Source organism: Cibotium barometz, chromosome 47 (assembly GCF_041138505.1).
Source record: "Cibotium barometz isolate CiBa-2024 chromosome 47, ASM4113850v1, whole genome shotgun sequence".
In the NCBI taxonomy this organism is placed as follows: domain Eukaryota; kingdom Viridiplantae; phylum Streptophyta; class Polypodiopsida; order Cyatheales; family Cibotiaceae; genus Cibotium; species Cibotium barometz.
The window spans coordinates 46140617-46160212 of record NC_141092.1 but is presented as its reverse complement, the minus strand read 5'-3'; the positions used below and the strand labels follow the sequence as shown (position 1 = coordinate 46160212).

The following is a 19596-nucleotide window of genomic DNA, read 5'->3' as shown; positions in this document are numbered from 1 at the left end:
GTCTTCTTATAATCAATCTATTGAGCTTGGCATTGCCTGACATTTTAGAAAAAAAAATACATGTATAGTATTTGGTCATGAGTCTTGTACCTTCTTTACTTCCTCATGAATTTGCTCTTGCATCTATATATCTCATGCAAGGAGCATCTCTATATCTCATGCAAGGAAAGTGCTTGGTCTAATACTCCATGACACTACGAAAGGGACCAAACCCCCTCTCTAAATTAATAAAGGAAGTGGCCTCTTGTCTTTGTTATATGCTAGACAACAAAGGATAGTGTACTCCTCGATCTTGATCTCATTCGTGCCACATATCCTACGTATATGTAGAGCTCTAAATGCTCTCACCTTGGTGCCACCTCTCTTCCATCCTCAATTTAAATCTTTTCAATACATATATGTAGAGCTCTAAATACTCTTTTGCATGAGTGCCACCGCTCTTCGATCCTCAATTTAAAATCTATGTCGTGATAGCTTGATCTATAGCGCATTGAAATATTGAGAGCAAGTGATATATCTGGATTTATCTAGGTCTCTAAAAGGCTCACTAAGTACACATTTTTCCAATGAATTCAACAAAACTTGAAGAAAAAGATGGCATTGTAAGTGCACTAAATTTCTTTGATGTGATAGATAATCATTGAAGTCACTTCTTGATGTAGGAAAAACCTCTTCATTAGAAAAAAAATCCAATCAATAAACAAAAGTGGCGTGTTTTGATTGGTATCTAGGTCACTTTATAGAGCCATTTGAGTGGCATGGAAATGTCCAATTTGACAACAAATAACTTATCCTAAACCTCTTACTATATATGAAACTCTAATAAGAAAAGTTTCATGAGACATACTAGAATCAATCTAAGAAGTTTTGAGGACATAAAAGTTTATTTGGGCACTAGAATGTGCGAGTACCAAACTAGTGTTAATTACTAAACTGTGCTTTTCTCAAAAGTTTTTCATTGGACCTATTAAACCTTTAGTTTCTAAGGTTGACATCAAAGGCGCTATTTACACACAACAATGTTCAAGCATATGTTCTCATGCAAAAAAGTTCTTTAAGTTGTTTTTGCACCAACTTTTCATAAAAGGCTTCTTCTCGCCCTCTTTTGTTGACAAATCATGGATAATCTAACATGAGATAAATTTCATAGTTTAAGAATCTCAACAACTTTGATAGATCAAAATTTCCACACTTGGAAGACTAAGAACTAAAAGAAAAGTAAGTGGCATTTGAAGAACAAGAAGGCCTTCCCAATCATAACAAAAGGTACAAAAACTCATTGCTTTGATCATATTGATTTTTCTCATTTTGCTTTGAGAATTGGCAAAATCTTAAAGCAATAATCAGAGTCACTATGAGAAATCCTTAAGGTGTTTCTGGTCAAAAGTTTCTTGTTTAAGATGCAAGATGGTCAATCTATAGCCATGTTGCTTAACTAACTTACAATAGTCTAAAGTTTTTTGTTTAAGGATACAAGACAATGAATCTATAGCCATGTTGCTTAACTAGCTGAAGTCTTTGATTCAACAACTTGATATAGTTCAAAGATACACAAGTTGCATTACTTAGCAATTTACTCAAAAATTATTTTGATCGTGATCATGCATATATATGTGACATTCTACAAAGGGCAAGTGTCATTAGAATGGCAAAATGGGAAACATTCCAAAAGTTTATTACATGAATGAAAAGTATATTTTGTCATGCTTTTCATCTTCTATATGTGTATCTTTTGCGTTCTCTCTACTATCTTGATAAGTGGAACACCTTATTCCAACAACTTGCCACAATGTCCATCCAAATAGACGCCTTCTTGGCTTGTTCATCTACCTTTTTCAGCTAATTACATTGCAGCCCTTTGTGGTTTCTTTCTTTTACATGTGAATCTACATCACTTTTGAACCACATGTAATCATCCTATCCTACTACATGCATTTCTATCATTTCCTTTTTTGCAAGTGCATTCCACACATCTCTTGTAGCTCTTGTGCCATTCTTGCACAAACGTTAGCTTCCCTACATGGGTTATGAACTAATGAATGGTAGTGCCTCCTTCCATTACAACAACATGATCATAGCCATTGAGGGACTATTCCCGAACGGTTCAAGATTCTAAATTGATGGAGGAGATTCAAGGAGTGCATGCAAATTTATGGTGGTTGCTCGACTCCCTATTGGAGCTACACAAAACTCTCCATAGAATACAATAGCATTCAAACCATAGTATTTTTTTGATATTGCATCTAGGGCGGGACAATGCTGTTCATGGCAATATATTGTATTGCCCATGTGTGTAGTATGAGTCATGACTTGGGGGTGGGATCTAGTGTGCATGCAATTATGTAACCGAGATTTGCATGGTATATGAATCCAAATATTGTTATATAGATGCACACCATATTATCATGGCAAAAGCCACAACCATAGCAATTGTACCAAGCAAGATTAGGTGGCAAACACGTGCACTTCACTCGACTAGGTGTGGGCTAAACGAGGTTAGCAAAAAGCATAAGAGGAACAACTTAACTTCTTGTTTCTCATTTGTGCATAGGGCGATCACAATGAGGACCAAGTCTATAGAACAAAAGCTTAGGTTGACTAGTATTTTGAAAGCTTTGGAGAAGGACAAATCATAGGAGATAGGTTGTTATTTAAGGGTGGAGAGGATGCTTTGAAGGCTATAAATTGTACTATCCCATTGCTACTCATATATATGCTACCCATATTCTTATTGACCTACTCAGCACATTGGCCACCTCTCTTTTGTTCTCTTGTAGGGGCTTCATCTCTTCCTTGAAAGTTTCAGGACATAGTTGGGAAGGAGGAAGGAAGAAAGAGAGAAATTATATTAACATTTGTGAAAGCCAAGATGACCTATGGGACCACACATAAATGAAGAACGAAGAAGTCTTATGCCAAATCTGTTATCCGGAAAACGGAACATTAATCAACCTAAAAGAAGTCCTACTATCCCCCTAGGTCCTAGGAGATGCAACATTTACAACTCTGTGAGATAGGATGTCATCAGATGGTGGTGTGGCTACAGTGAAAACAAGTGCCACTTCAGAAGCTGCTAGTTTCGAGTAACAAAATTTTGGATTGAAAGCTTTTCCATCACAAATAGCGGCCTATTTGCCTTCTTTACATGCTTCTCAAACTTGAGATAGAAACAAAGTAGGCAATATTAACATATACGAAAGATCCCAAGGGTCTATGAGACCAAAAGTAATGTAATGGTACCATGGATATACCCATCCATGGAAAACTGAAAGAAAAGAAAACATAACACTAAAGCAAAAATAAGCAAAAATCAAGCAGAAAATTCTATGAACTTCTATAGTTCTAATCTTTACTTTAGTGCTCCATTGCTATTAAAATCACCTTACCAATCAGGCCAATTAATTAATCTACTACACCATAAGGTTGGACCTTGGAAAATATTCGAGGCTACTCCATGGGCATCCCTACCATGTGACCCTGGTACTCACTTTTTGAAACACAACTCACCCTCTGATGGGCTCTTCCGCCCAATCCAACCCCGGCCACCATATCTCAACTAGTAGCCCTCCTGCACTCCTCCACCTCCAGCCCTCTCCTCACTGTCCACCCTACAGATGCTCAATAAAGCCAGAGGCTCCCATGGGTAGAAGCCACATCTCTGCCACGCAATCCTGCCCACATCACAAGGATCTGCTCCTTCCTGATCGAACCTCACTTGAGGATCAATTCACCGAGGTTGCACTGACTCTTAAATTTGACACACCTTTTTCCTCCTTGAGTAGATGCGCCTCTTTTCTCCTTGAGTAGATCCTTCTGTAGTTGCAATTTGGCACCCGCCCCAAGGCAGCTCGGTCTTCCCACCTGAAGGGATTAAAACTTGTGGCCACTTGCCGGGGTTTAAACTTGGGAAACCACCACACCCCCAGGCTGTACCCCCATTGCCAATTTGACCCTCCTTTTTGTCTAGCCTGGGCAAAAAGTAAAAAAGATGGACAATCTTGAAAGGACATACACTTCAGAGGTCAAAAAGTCGCCATCAAGCTCAGCAGGCAAACCTCTCCTCAGAAACACGAGGGAGAAGACCCCTTCTCTCATCAGGGGAGCAACATCGCCAACTGATCAGCAGGATCTCTTCTTGGGGAAAGTACAATGCTGCATTGTCAAGCAATGCTGACATTGTTTCAAGTTCTTTTGAATGCAAACTGTAAAAAGCTCCCATTTTGGTTCTAGCTCATATGAAACCTCCCCTCAGGTCATGAAGGCACAAGTTTGACCCTCCTACTTCTATTTAGACCAGTGCAATCCCACATTGTTGTAAGGTCAATCATTATGATACTCATGACAACCTTGAAAGCTATTACGGACTGAGGACGATGCAACCAAATAACAGCCCTCATAAAGAGCATATGGTCTGAGGAAATGAGATTTGAAAGAAAGAAAATAAGAAGACTATTTCCCCAGAATTCATACTCCTACACAACTTTCAAATGCTGAAAGGCATCATTACCTTCAAGTGGCAAGTTTGACCAGGTGTTGCAAACTCAGGGACTCTGAAGTAAAGACTTGTCCACTGATCAGTAATTAATATAACTGACGATCTTTTTTTTTAAATCATGGTTAAACAGTTGTTTCCAAAATCATCTTTGAGCACATTCTATAAGGAAGAAATACTTAATAACAGGGGTAAACAACAGGTATTACCATGCTGTCGTTACTTGGCTGTTACTTATTTTAACTAACTATATAACTGTTAAGATCCATTTCACCTGAATCAAGCCATTGCATACTTCTGTGACCAGCTCCGTGCCGTTGCCTCATATTTGGCTCTGTCAGTCTTGTACATATGAGCTATTTCAGGAACAAGTGGATCATCTGGGTTCGGGTCCGTAAGAAGTGAGCATATCGAAAGGAGAACCTGGAAAGTTCAACAAATCATTTAAATATACTTCAACTTAGAATGCACCAAATCTGTTCTATAAAAACACTTGTATTCATGTGTAAGGCATGGAACACACTATCAATCGCCCCATGTGGCACAAATATGTAAATGCAAGTGTAGTCAAAACTGCTGCCAACGTGGATAGGGAGTAAGGTTTACTTTTGAGATTGTCAAAGCAGGACTCCATTGCTCCTTTAAAATGTCCAAGCAAATGCTTCCATTGCTGTTGATGTTTGGATGAAAAACCTTGGTACGAAAGGCAACCTTCAAAAACGAAACAGTCGAAAAATCTGTGAAAGTAAAGACTTCTATTCTAACTGCTGGTGATAGTTGGGTCAGATGCTCTATGATGTGCAGCTTTGCTTGCCACCTGAAGATTAAACATATACTACCTTTGGGGGCTTAAAGGGGTAATCTGGGGGAAAGTGAATGTTGACTAAGAACACCCCGCCTGCATATGGACTATCAGACGGGCCCATGATTGTAGCTTGCCAATGGAACATGTCCTCAGCAACAGGCCCTGCCACGCACATTGAGACAAAAGAATGATACAAAAAGAGTCATTGGGTAAATTGGGGTTGAAAAGGTTGAGAATATTTGAAGCATTCAAGAAAACTGAAATAAAACAGCACAAAATATATATATCATGAGTGTGGATGTTGCAAAGTTGGAAAAGGCAAATCTCATAAAACTTCCAAAAGCCCCTTTTGAGAACAAAGGAGCAAATCCTGTCACGAAAAACAATTTATTAGTAATCAAGTTGTTAAAGCGCTCACCCATATAATGTGAAGTTCTTGCCTTGTGATGAACAAGCCTTGAGGGCAGTTAGTCAAAGGAAACCCTTGCTCTACAATTATCCAACACCAAGCTATATATCCAACCCTCCCTCAAGCACCATCAACAAGGAACAAATTTCCTTTACACGATGCAATAGATGAAGCAAATGAATCAACGTATGGAAGAAGAATGCAAGGACGGGAAGCGGAACACCGGTTTCTGATGCAGCACATGAAAGCCACACACAAAGAACATGAAGCAAAATCTGACAAGTGAAACCGACCCCCCTACTAGCAGAAAAAGAAAGGCTGACTGGAGGTTGATGCTAGCAGCTAGACATCAATACAAGTAAGGGACTTTGGCCAAAATCCAAAGAAGACAATAAACACAAATGAAGAAACAGAAGAACGGGAGAGACCACCAAGCATCTTTTTTCACTAGGGATTAGAACTCAATAGAAAAGGGTTTCCTCACAAGACAGATTTTCATAATACGGAAGTCTTCTAAGAGTTCGAAAGTTGAAACAATGCTTGAACAAGAGAAAGCATTGCTTTTCAATTCTCTTTCAAGACTTGTAGAAGCTTTGGATAGCTTCTTGAAGACCTTTTGAAGACTTGAAGGCCGAACCATTGGGCTTTGGGCTTCCTAAAAGGTTTCCAACTAAGCCCTAGCCGACCTGAATCCAACTTGCTATCACTTCCCTATATAAAGGCAAAGAAACCTCATTTGGAATCTCCCCATCTGTGATAGCGTCACCCAAGAGCTCCTCTTGCCTTGAAAGCTCTCCCTCACTTGGATCAACACTCTCGATCTTGGGTTGCTTCTATTGGATTATATCATCTCCAGAGGGTCTACATCACCTTTTTTCATGCTTGTATTGGCCATTTATGAGGCCCTGCATTGGCATATCTTAGCAGAGATTATTCAGCATTTTTCTGCCATTTTTTGGTATTTAGGCATTTTTTGTAGCATTTTTGCTACTACCATGCTGTCGGCCTGCTACAGCTGGCCGACCAACATCCGTATATAAGGGCTGGCTCCCTTTCCCCCAGTTCATCTCATTTTTCAGCATTCAGTTGAGGTCATTAGCAGCGTTCTCACCATTGTACAACACCTACGGGGTTTACTCGTGCTCAGATTTCAACAATAAACATCAGTTTCCAGGTACAGGTCTTCTATCTGGGCCTACATCTATGTTTCATATTTGCTTCACTTTCTTTCAGCTTCTCAACCTTAGGCTGGTACATGCCATTCAACACTTATCTTCGCCACCAATCTACACTCCTTACTCGCAAGGACAGTCTCCTATCCCACTTCGGGTATTGGAAGCACTCTAGCATTCTTGGAACCTAGCTCTTGTTGAGTTTTAACCCCTAATAAACTATCCACCCTGGCAGTTGTCAATTTGGCACCAAATCAAACAAGATCAAGTCAAGCTTCGCAAGAACATATGCCATTACTGCCTATCTAAACTTGACCTATTTGTCATGTGCACACATGGCCATCGCTGATTTCCAATGCTAATCCCTGATTAGGCAACATATAGACATTAGGATTTGAGCGTTAGCAACTTTAACAGACATGTGAAGGCTTGTCTATGGACCAAGAACCAATCGGCCAAGTATTGGAGGTGTCATCCTTCATGTTGGCAGCACATCTAGATTTATGGATCCATGGAACTGGCTGACCAGGAGTTGGCCAGCTGAATAAAGCTTCAAAAAGCCTATAAAAGACAAGGCTTGTGTTCATTGTAGTTCATCTAAACCTCATAGTTGAGGTAGGTCAAGAGTCTAGTTAGGGGTCTATATATTTCCTCTTTTGGAAGGCTAAAGGCCACACTCTTGGACAGTCCTATGGGCCCGGCCCGATGAAACCAGTGGGGGTTTCAGTTGGTAGCAGAAGGACAGTATATAATATACTGAAAATACAACTCTCTCTCTCTCTCTCTCTCTCTCTCTCTCTCTCTCTTTGTTGGTCAAGGTTCCTATTCAGTTGCTTAGGGCTGAAAGTGTAGAAAGGTGCACAGGTCCAAGGAGAGTAACACAGCCAAGGTAGAAATCCCATGGGGCTGGTCAGTGTCAGCAAAACCCAAGGGAATGGCAGCCTAAGGGTCGGATGCCATTTGGGGCATACCAAGTAAGGCTTTCGGGAAAATTGTTCCAAGGGGGGTGGAGCAAGGATGCCATGATCAACCTCGCGAAGGAGATCATTGAAGTGTTCAGGGACAAGGCATGAAGGCAAGGAGACAAAGTGGAATAAATGCACAAATCTCAACACTAGATCTGAAGAGATCTCAACATTAGATCTGAAGTGGAGTCACAGCCATGGCAAGGTTTTCAATGAAAAGGTTGCCAAGAAGGAAGGATGACAGATTTGGGAGTCCATGAGGAGACAAAAGGATGATGACAATCATCCAAGGTCAAAGGTTGGAATCCCGTCATCAAGTTTAGCAAGAGGGATATCATATGCACACATGGACATGGCTGATTTTCAATGCTAATCCCTGATTTGGCAACAGATAAACATTAGGATTTGAGCATTAGCAACTTCTACAAGCATGTGAAGGCTTGTCTGTGGACCAAGATCCAGTCAGCCAAGTACTAGAGGTGTCATCCTTCATGTTGGCAACACATCTAGATTTATGGGTCCATAGAACTAGCCGACCAACAGTCGTCCAGTTGAATAAAGCTTCAAAACGCCTATAAAAGACAAGCCTTGTGTTCATTGTAGTTCATATGACCCTCATAATTGGGGAAGGTCAAGAGTCTAGTCAAGGGTCTTTATATTTCCTCTTTTGGAAGGCCAAAGGCCAAAGGCCACAATCTTGTATAGCCCTATGGACAGTGTCGTGTACTATATCTTATACTGAAAATACAGCTCTCTCTCTCTCTCTCTCTCTCTCTCTCTCTCTCTCTCTCTCTTCTCTGTCTTTGTTGGTGATTTGCATCAAGGTTCCTATTCAATTCCTTAGAGCTGAAAGAAGACTGAAACCGGCCTCTGGTAGAAACCAAAGTGCAGTAGACTAGCAGTCACCCAAACCAATTGTAGTCCAACAGATAAAACAAATAAATGGGAGCTAGAGTGCTCCAACACGAAAAGAAGAACGACACCTGTTGGAGCTAGAGTGCTCCAACACGAAAAGAAGAACGACACCTGTTGGCCCCAAAGCTTGGCGCCCCTTTTGGTATTTCTTTATTCAAATTCAAATGGAAAAGTTTAAATGAGTACAACATGGCCATTCATGGCTTGTATGCCTGCATGTCCAATCTGCCAATCCTCTGGACCTCTTAGCATAGAGGTTACACGCAGCTTTGTGTCCCAAAAACACCACACTGTTATCTCCTCTAATCTGCAAAGACAGTGCATCCATGAGGCCTTGAATATGCATCTAACTGGCCCATGCACATAGCCACAAACTCAGCCATGAAAACAGTCCACAAACTCTTCCAAATCAGTCCAAAAACTTGCCATGTTTCCACCCTCCAGACTACCAAACCCTTCCTCTCACAAAGGGCCAAAGAAACATCTCCAAAACAGTCACGAGCCACTGAAAAGAGAGACTTAGTTTGACACTTCCTACAGTCCCACCTGCTCACAAAGAGAGAGAGAAACTTACAGTCCTTGTGTCGCTTTTCACAAGAGAGAGGAGGCGTGAGAAAAGCCCTGTATTGTCCTGCCCTCTTGTCTTGCAGCCGCCTAAAGTCCAGCACCTGATTCAACATGAGAGAGAGAGAGAGAGAGAGAGAGAGAAAACTTATGGGTGAACCTGCTGTCCAACCCTGCACTCCCTCCTACAGTCCATGCCTGTGTGTCCAGCTCTGCCTGTATGGACAGCAGCGCAGCCAGCCAGCCTCTTGCCAAAAGCACAGGAGAAGGAGAGAGATTCAATAGGCGCCTGTATGTACTGTTGCGCAGCAGCCAGACAGCCTCCTTCCAAAAGCCACGAGAGAGAAAGAGGTTCAGTCTGCGCCTGTGTTTTCTGTAGCGCAGCAGCCCGCCGGTCTTCTCTCCCCAAAAAGCATGCGTGTGTGTGATATTCACGCAGTGTATAATCCAGTGCAGCCCACCAGCAGCTCCTTCCAAAAAGCAAGCGAGAGAAAGAAAGAAAGAAAGAAAGATTTTATTAACGTCTTCCAAAAGACCGAACTTGGCCTATGAGACAAATCGGAGTACCTGTATGGGGTATCCTCTGTCATCCCAACAAAATGAAAAAGTACTGAATAAAAAAGCTGAATCTGGGTGTGCAGGGGATGGAGCTCTATTACTAGGAGAATGCAAAGCTATATGCATGGAGTATACAATCATGATATGCAACCTAGCTAGCTCCATCCTGTACCATACTGGGGGTATAAAATGGTATACATCAGTGAAGGGGGTGTCCACAGCTCCCTGAAGAACATGCCTGGGTGTGCTCTGAAGCGAGCCAGTCGCTCCGCACCCTCTCTGTGAAACTGAGCTCTGATCTCTGTCATCTCTCTCTGGTATAGGCGTGGTGTCCGAAAGCCAGGTGTCCTCTGTCTCCTGCGGGCTCTTAAGTGTCTCTGCTCTCTCAAGAGTAATTCCTTGCCGTGTAGGGGCTGGGAGGGGTATGGATCTCTGAAAAAATGTAGTAATTTGTGTCTGTCGCCCCCCCTCTGGAGCTGTCTGAGCCTGTAATAATGTCTCTCTGTGGCGCTGTATGTCTAGAATGTATCTCCCCAGTATGCGCTGGTCTGCTGTCTCAATGATCTGGCGTAGGGAATGTGGCTCTCTGAATAAAATGGGATATCTCTCTCTGATGGCTGTATATGCTCTGCATCTGCATACATAATGCTCCTCACTCTCCACCTCCTCTCTGCACAATCTGCATACCCTCTCCTCTCGGGGGATCCGTGCTGCTCTGCCAGTCTCAATCTCCAATCGGTGTGATGAAACTCTGAGCTGACCAATAGCCACTCGGGAGCCGTGTGGTAAAAAGCCCTCCATGTATCTCCATGAAGTGATCTCTGTAGTATAGCATCTTCGGTGGAAGAGGCTGTGTAGGCGATATCCATGTCTCTCGTGTATAGAGCTGCCATAGATCCTGTCTCAATACTCTGTTCCTCTCACTATGAGAGAGACGGATATGTGGTGCATCCCTATCATACTAGAATGGTGGTAGATGATCCATGTCTAGGCCATGCAGTAAGAACCAATGTGTGACCTGTGCATACCATGATCCTCTGTCTCCTGCCTCAACCAACTGTCTAGATGCCTGAAAAGCTCTGTATGATAATCTGTCCTGTGGCATCTCTCTGAATCTGTCTAGCAGGCATATAGTCTGAAATATGGCCTCTACCATCATAGGAGGCGCAGCAAACTCTGCTCGGATAATGTCATGAGGTACTGACGGTTTGTTGCGTATCATGCGTGCCATCATGAGGGCCTGTGGTCTCTCTATCTGTGTCCACCAATGGGTAGCAAGGCCTGGCGCCCATACTGCTGCTCCATACATCAATGCCGGTGTGACTAATGTGTCAAATAGCCACCCCTTCGTCCGGGGCTCCTGAAAATGCGCCTGGTGGCACTGTCTCTCTAGCATAGCCAATGCTGCATATCCCCGTGTCAATCTAACTCTGGCTGCTGAACCCATGGTAAAGCGTGTGGCTGCTGCAGAGAAGGTAACCCCTAGGTACACGTAAGATGTCACCACCTCCACCTGGCATCCTGCGAGAGTGAATATCAGCTGACTCCTGCCCTGTCTCGATGTATGAAAGACCATAACCTTGGTTTTCCCAAGGTTCACAGTAAGACCCCTCTGTGTGCAGAAATCATGGAGGGCATGTAGATGCTGCTGTAGACCACCTGGGGACTCAGACACTAATACAATATCATGAGCATAGAGCATAATATGTACTAAGGTACCTGCTAAATCAACTCCATCTCCGCCTCCCCGTGTAATGAAGTCAGCCACCTCATCAATGTATAACCCAAATAGCATGGGGGAAAGTGGGCATCCTTGCTTCACACCAATGGTGCTAGCAATAGTCTCGGACATACCTCCTGGACATCTGACTCGCCCAAAAACCTGCTCATATAATGCATAGATGCCCCATGTCATATCTGCTGGTATGCCAAGAGACTGCAGGCGTTGAAAGAGCCTCTCTCGTGGTACTGTGTCAAATGGCTTGCGGAAATCCACAAAGCAGCAATAGAGCTTTCTCTTCCTCACTCTGGCCTGATCAATCATACATCTCAAAGTGAATACATGGTCAGTGGTAGAGAAAGCTCTCCTGAAGCCTGCTTGCCCTGATGAGCGTAAACCTGCTCGCTCAGCATATAAGCTAAGCTCCTGCTCCAGCACTGCACCATAGAGTTTGGCCAGCACGTGGCCAACCATAACCGTCCTGTAGTTGCTCGGATCGAGCATATCCCCTGTTTTGTGAATCGGCACAATGGTGTGCATCGTCCACTCCGCAGGCAAACCCTCTGCTAGTGCCCTGTTAAACAGGTGTGCAAGAAAAGGAGCTAAAGAATCTACTGCATATATGAGATGCTCACCCTGCAGGCCCATATGGTCGGCGGCCCGTCCATGCTGTAGGCGGCAGATAGCTTCCTGTACCATCGAGTGGATAAAGAAGCTAGCTGTGGTAGGTCGAGGCTCCTGTGACTGAGGTATAGGTGGCTACTGTGGGGCATGGTATAGACCCTCTGCATATGTGTGCCATGTCTGTGGGTCTGCAATAGGTGTCGGGGTCCGGGGCTCTCTGAAGTGCCGCCATGAGACAGGGCTATCTCTACTCATGAAGAAATGAAAGATCTCTAGCTCCTGTATCTCTGCGAAGGCCCGCCTTTTGCAGCGAGTAAGTCTCCTCATCTCTCTCCTCGACTCCTGCTCTGTGATGGCTCCCAAGGCTCTCTGTATGCGGAGTCGTGAGTATAGGGCTCTGCACTCGTCATCATACCATCTGTTCTGGGGCATAGTCCCAGGTCTCGCAAGCTCTCCTGAGTGTACACGATGTGGGAAGCTCTGTAATGCAGCCGTGTGTAGGAGTGATGCGAGCTGGGTTGTAATGGTATCCATAGATGCCAGGGGATCCATGAGTAGGAGCCCATCCTCTACTCTGCCAGTGTATATGTCTGCCATGTCATGTGTGAAGTAGATGGTAGTGTATGGCGTCGGTATGTGGGGGACTGGTGATACTGGTGATCCGGCTAGTGAAAATGCCAAGTATGTATGATCTGCCCCAATAGGACGAGGTGGAATGGAGAATGAGGTGACAAGCTGTGATGCCTCCAAAGACCCCATAATGTAGTCTACCACCGTGCCTCCGGTCCGTGTATGACCCCCATGTGGGAAGCATGTCAGCCCTCCTGATCCCGGCCACTGTAGCATCCCGTTATAAATAACGAGACGATGCCTGGCTCCCAACTCTAGTAAGTGGTCCCCATAATGTCCTCTGTCTGGTCCAATGTCCTCTGATGCCCGACTAGCCCCTATCTCCTCTGGATCCACAGGGTGGAGGATCTCCATGTCATCATAGTCATACACCTCACACTGTATGCTCTGTGTGTGGGCATTGAAGTCGCCCGTAAGAAATACTTCCCCTAGTGTAGAATAATGCATAATCTCCTCTGACAGACAAGTGTATGGCGAGGCTCCTATCTCCTCCTCCTGTGGCATGTCCTCTGTAATGACATAGAAGGATCCTGATGGAGAAAAGTAACATAGAGCTATGTATATAACCCTGTCCTGTGAGAGCTGTAAGCTGATCCACATGTATCTGGCCTCTGGATCCTGTGCTACCACTCTCAGTCTCCCCTGTAGCTCCCGTCTGAATAGGACTGCTACTCCCCCCGACCCTCTCGAGGTACCCTGGCGTGTGGTCCTCCTGTATGCTGAATCCCACTGGAATCCCTCTACTCGAGGTAGCCCTCTCTCTGGACTCTGATGTGTCTCTGTCAGAAGTATGATGTCTCTCCCCACCATAACATGCTCCAGTCGTCCAGGCTGCACCCATAGTGAACCATTACAGTTCCATACTGCTATGTGTATCTCTGTCAGTGGCCTGGTCTGTGTCCCATAGGCCCCAAACCGAGAGAGAGAGAGAGAGAGGAAGTGTGCTAGCTCTATTGAAAGTGACTAGAGCATTTGTAAGACCAAATGGCACCACCAAATACTCATACAGTCCAAATGATGTTCTAAAAGCCGTTTTGTGCACATCTTGAGATACCACTCTAATCTGATGGTAGCCACTCTTAAGATCAATGCGATTGAAACAAGCAACTCCCTCAAGTTTAACTAGAATATCATCAATTCGAGGAATCAAAAACCTATTCTTGATGGTAATCTTGTTAAGGACCCTGTAATCAACACAAATTCTGTATGTCCCATCCTTTTTCTCCACAAGCAAAACTGGAGAACAATAAGGCGAAGAAAAAGGAGGTCGGTTAGGAGGAGAGCTACCAAGGATTATATCAATACAATGATCTCGCCTCTCTAGGGGTAACTGTCCAGGTAGAGAATTAGCAAAATAATCAACATAATCACTTAAGAAATCAATCTTATGATTTATCTTGATCTACGGAATTTACAACATCATGCTCAACATTATCACGTACAGAGACTAAGTAAGAACAAGCTAATTTCTTTATTGCCTTGAAAATAGAAATGTGGCTTACAACAGGTATGGTACTCCCAATAGTACCCGCATCAATATAAACTTCCCTATCCCTATGAGTAAACATAACTTTCTTCTCTTTGTGGAAAATCTTGGGATCCAACCGATAATGCCATGGCATCCCAAGTATCACATCACATCCTGTAAGTAGTGCTATGAGGAAGTCTTCATGATCTAAATATCATTGTATTTGTTTGCGAAGCTTCCTGATGATGGGAGTGACCTTGACTTCCTTGCCCTCAAAGGCAACATCTGCATGAAAATCCATGCCCAATTTCTCGGGCTTTAGCCCAAGAGTAGTAGCAATCTGAATGAAAATAAAGTTATCTGTAGAGGCATTATCAAAAAGAAATAAAGCTGTTTAATCCTTTAACTTGTCCCAAGCTTTGCATAAAATCCTACTCTTTGGCTTATGTGGAGTATTACCCTGAACATCGAGTATAACATTCACACTAGATTTTGCATCTTGCACATTATTCCTTTTGGGATTCTGGGGACATTGAGATTTCATATGATCCTTGCTCCCACATAAGAAGCACTTTCCCTCTCTCATGCAATCAAAAATAAGCTGTCTGGACAGCTTACAATCATCCTTTTTACCCCTCGGCTTCTTTTCCAAGCCCCCTTTTGCATCCTTGGACTCATTGGACATAAACTTAGATGGCTATCCACCCTTTTTCTGCTCATTTCTAGCTCTAAATTTCCCCTTGTATGAGCTGAATTCTTGTCTTTTTGATACTCCCTTGCCATGTAGCTCCTCAAAAATAGTAGCTGAATATATGAGCTCCTATAGAATGTTGTGGAGATACACTGCAAGGCTCTTCGGAATGATTCTTTGCAACCCTGACTCAATCTTTCTTTTCTTCTCCTCCTCACTAATCGTGTCATGAAAGGTGTGACCTTGAGAAGAATCCGCCAAAACTTTGAGACATAAGAGAAAACAAAGCCATCAGAGAGAGATATCCCATTTTATTCAGAGAGCCACATTCCCTACGCCAGCTCTGAGGCAGTAGACCAACGCATATTGGGGAGATTCATTCTAGACATACAGCGTCATAGAGAGACATCATTACAGGCTCAGACAGCTCCAGAGGGGAGACGACAGACACAAATTACTACATTTTTTCAGAGATCCACCCCACTCCCAGCCCCTACACTGCAGGGAATTACTCTCCAGAGAGCAGAGACACTCAAAGCCCGCAAGAGACAGAGGACACCTGGCTTTCGGACACCACGCCTATACCAGAGAGAGATGACAGAGATCAGAGCTCAGTTTCACAAAGAGGGTGCAGAGCGACTGGCTCGCTTCAGAGCAGACCCAGGCATGTTCTTCAGGGAGCTGTGGACACCCCCTTCATTGATGTATACCATTGGCTGTCGGCTTGGCCGTTTGGGGATGGCTTGGGCCTTGGGCCTTGGGCCTTGGCCCTCTCTCTCTCTCTTGCCCTTGAGGCTTGCCTCTCTCTCTTGCCTATCTATATAAGAACAAGCCTCTACAAGGCTACAAGCACACACAACTTTCAAGCTTCTTGAATCTTCTACTTCCAACTTCCAGGTTCCAAGCCTCTCACACAAGGCCCGCGGGCCGCCGCCCTACTCTCTAGAGTCTACTATCATTTCATTTCATTTCTCTCTCACCTCTCCCTCAAGCCTCTTGAGCCTTCCAACTTCCAAGCCTCTAGGCTCCAGGCCTCTCTCTCTCTCTCTCTCTCTCTCTCTCTCTCTCTCTCATTCCTCAAGGCTCAAGAGTCAAGCCATCTTCAACCATGGCATCCTCCTCACGTGCCGGGGTTTCCCATAGTGGAAGGACAACGGGATGGACATGGTGGCAGGAGGTTAACTACACCCCATGCGCTCATGGAGGCGGTTCTCCGCCATGGACATGCAAGCTTTGCCCGTACCGGCAAACGGGTGGCACCGACAAAGTGCGAGCCCACCTCTTGCATGAGAGTGGGCATGAGGTTAGGTTTTGCACGAATGTCATGCCCGAGAGAAGAGACGGGAACTTCTTGACAAGCTTAGCGTCTACGAGGCAGTCAAAGCGGCAAGAAGGACACCACGAGTGGCCGTGGATCCTTTAACGATGGGGAGAGGAACTCAAGCCTCTACAATGGAGTCATGTGGTGGATCGAGATCATGCACACCATCACCTTCACGGTTCACCATCAAGTCAGAATGTTACTCCATCCACAATGCCGGCACCCTCCATCTCCACGGCCTCTCAACCATTACGTGGCCCACGACGACAATCTACACTTGGGGAGAATTGGAACCCCAAGTTGAAGGAGGTGGATATGGCGGTGGTCCGCTTCTTCTTCCACGACCACATTGCCTTTCAAGCGGCTAGGTAAGTGCAATCGATCATTGCCAATTCATCATTCATGTTTTCATCATCCTAGTCCCCTTCTCATTAGTAAATTACTTTCTTGAATAGGTCGGAATACTTCAAGGTCATGGATAAGAAGATTGGGAAGTATGGCTCAACCTATACGCCCCCCTCATCCGAGAGCTTGCACACTACATTGCTCGAGAAGGAGAAGCTAGAGCAAGCGGCCGACAACACAAAGCGGCAATGGGAGAGGAACAAAGTCTCCCTCATTGTGGATGGATGGAGTGACACCCACAAGAGGAGTATTCACGGCGTGGTTGCATATTCCCGCGGAGAGATGTACTTCATCTCATCTCATGATGCATCCGGCACCGGGAAGAGCGCGGATGTGCTTGCGGCGGAGTGGGCTACCACCATGGAGATCATTGGCCCCGAGCATGTAGTGGGCTTTGTTGCGGATGGGGGGCCTTCCAATAGGGCGGCGGGAGCTATTCTCCAAGGTATGTATGGACATGTCACGGTGTCCTTTTGTATGGCTCATTGCCTAAACAACCTCCTCAAGGACATCGGGGCATTGCCATGAATCAACCCGCTCATTGAGGAGGCCAAGACTCCTTTGTCCTCAACCACCAAAGACTTCGGCATGAGTTCAACAAGAGGTCCTGTCTCTCTCTCCTCAAATATTCCGACACCCGGTTTGCCTACAACTTTCTCATGTTGGGTCGGTTGAAGGATTGTAGCGGTGCTTTGAGGGGGCTTTTCCTTAGCGACGAGTTTGTCGCCATGCAAGAGTCCCATACAAACACTGGCCCAAGAGTGTAGGCTACGGGCGGATGACGCCTCTTGGTGGGAGCGTGTGAAGACCACAGATGCTATGGTGAGGCCCATAGTCCACCTATTGAGGATTGTAGACGCTATGCAACCATGCATAGGCAAGGTCTATGAGGCCATGGATCGCATGATAGAGAAGTTGAAAGACTTCGTGCCTGCAACCGACAGATACGGGGAGATCCATGCCTTGTGTCTAGGAAGGTGGAATTCTTACTACTCTCCATTGCATGCAGCAACTTATGTAGTGGATCCAGAATTCCAAGGCAACAAGCAGGAGAGCGACCGGGAGGTGAGCGCTTTGTTGGGTGTTGGACTCACACACTCACACACACAAACCTGCAAATTAGGGTTAGATGCATTTTAGAAAAGCTCAAACACAGAAATGAGAGAGAGAGAGAGAGAGAGAGAGAGAGAGAGAGCCAAAAGTGTGGTATCCACAAAATGCAAGTCAACCCTTGCATGTGTGCCACATCCATATAATATAGAAGTACAAAATATTATATGTTAGAGTGTCCTTTCACACTTGATGTCCAAGGGGAAAAACCACATGGGAAAAAGTGCCCTTGGTTAAGCCCTGTTCACACATAGCACTACCATAAGTGAGCATATGCCTACAAATCCCCCCTGTAGTGAAAGTGTGAACCTGTACAAGGGTAGCAGATCACTCTCTGTATGAGAGTAAGCCCAAAGCTTTGCGGAAAGCTTCAAACTTTTCTCGAGGTAAAGCCTTTGTGAATAGATCTCCAACATTATCCTATGTAGGGCAATAAGATAAACTGATCTCCCCTGCATGTAGCCTCTCTCTGACATAGTGATAATGAATCTCTATGTGCTTGGTTCGTGCATGAAATACTGGATTTCGTGCCACGGCCATAGCACTCTGACTATCAGTGAGAATGGTGGTGGGTGTCTGCTGACACTCACGAAGATCAGCCAATAGTCTCCTCAACCATACACAATCTACTGTAGCTGTAAAGACTGCCCTGTACTCAGCCTCACAAGTAGATGTAGCAACAGTGGGTTGCTTTTTACTCAACCAAGATATGCATGAGCTGCCAAGAAAAAAACAATTCCCACTGGTGGATTGCCTGGTCTCATAATCACCAGCCCAATCTGAATCACTGTATGCATAAAGCTGCAAGCTGCCTCCCCTGGGATAGAACAAACCAAGATCCAGGGTACCCTTGAGATATCGAAAAATGCATTTGACTGCTTGCCAATGCTTTGTGCTTGGACTGTGCATGAATTTGCTCAACAAGATATGTCTGGCCTCGTGTTACACAAGTAAATGAGGCATCCCACTGCCTGGCTGTAAATGCCGGCCTCAAAAGGCTCTCCAATATCATGCATAGTAAGCCGTACACCTGGTTCTACCGGAGTAGAAATGGGCTTACATTCATCCATGTGAAACCTTTTTAGCAAACTTTTTATGTACTTAGTTTGCTGCATAACAATGCCATCATCTGTATGCATAAACTGTATGCCGAGATAGTAGTGTAAAGGCCCCAAATCTGACATATCAAATTCAGCTTTCAAATCAGCTTTCAAATCTGAAATTTGTGCTTTGCTTGTACCTGTAATGAGCATGTCATCTACATACAAGATAACTATGAGAATATCGGCATCGGTTTTCTTCACATACAATGTGCTTTCAACTGGACTATTCTCATAACCTTGGCTGGTTAGATGAGCATGTATCTTATCATACCAAGCTCTTGGAGCTTGCTTTAACCCATACAATGCTTTGTGCAACCTGCATACTTTATGTTCCTCACCAGGAACTACAAAACCAATGGGCTGATTTACATATACTTCCTCCTGTAAATCCCCATTTAAGAATGCAATTTTGATGTCCAATTGATGCACTTTCCATCCTTTATGGGCAGCCAATGCAATCACTGATCTTATTGTGGTCATTCTCGAAGTAGGAGCAAAAGTCTCTTCATAATCTATTCCCTTTTTCTGGGAGTAGCCTTTAGCCACAAGTCTTGCTTTGTACCTGTCAATAGTACCATCAGACTTTCTTTTGACTTTGTACACCCACTTTGTTCCAATTACATGTTTGCCTTTAGGCAATTCCA

At 44.4% G+C, this 19596-nt stretch overlaps 1 protein-coding gene across 1 annotated transcript in view; it reads right to left on the bottom strand.

The window, feature by feature from the left end:
• Positions 1–4452: 4452 nt before the first annotated feature.
• LOC147611760 (ubiquitin-conjugating enzyme E2-17 kDa-like) overlaps positions 4453–19596 on the bottom strand; it is a 51208-nt gene continuing 36064 nt past the window's right edge. Inside the window, exons 2-4 of the mRNA XM_086784807.1 lie at positions 5332–5459; positions 5099–5203; positions 4453–4915 (exon numbers count right to left, since the gene is read on the bottom strand). Of these exons, the coding sequence (XP_086640933.1) occupies positions 4772–4915; positions 5099–5203; positions 5332–5459 (377 nt within the window). The 3' untranslated portion in view covers positions 4453–4771. The remainder of the gene's footprint in view (positions 4916–5098; positions 5204–5331; positions 5460–19596) is intronic.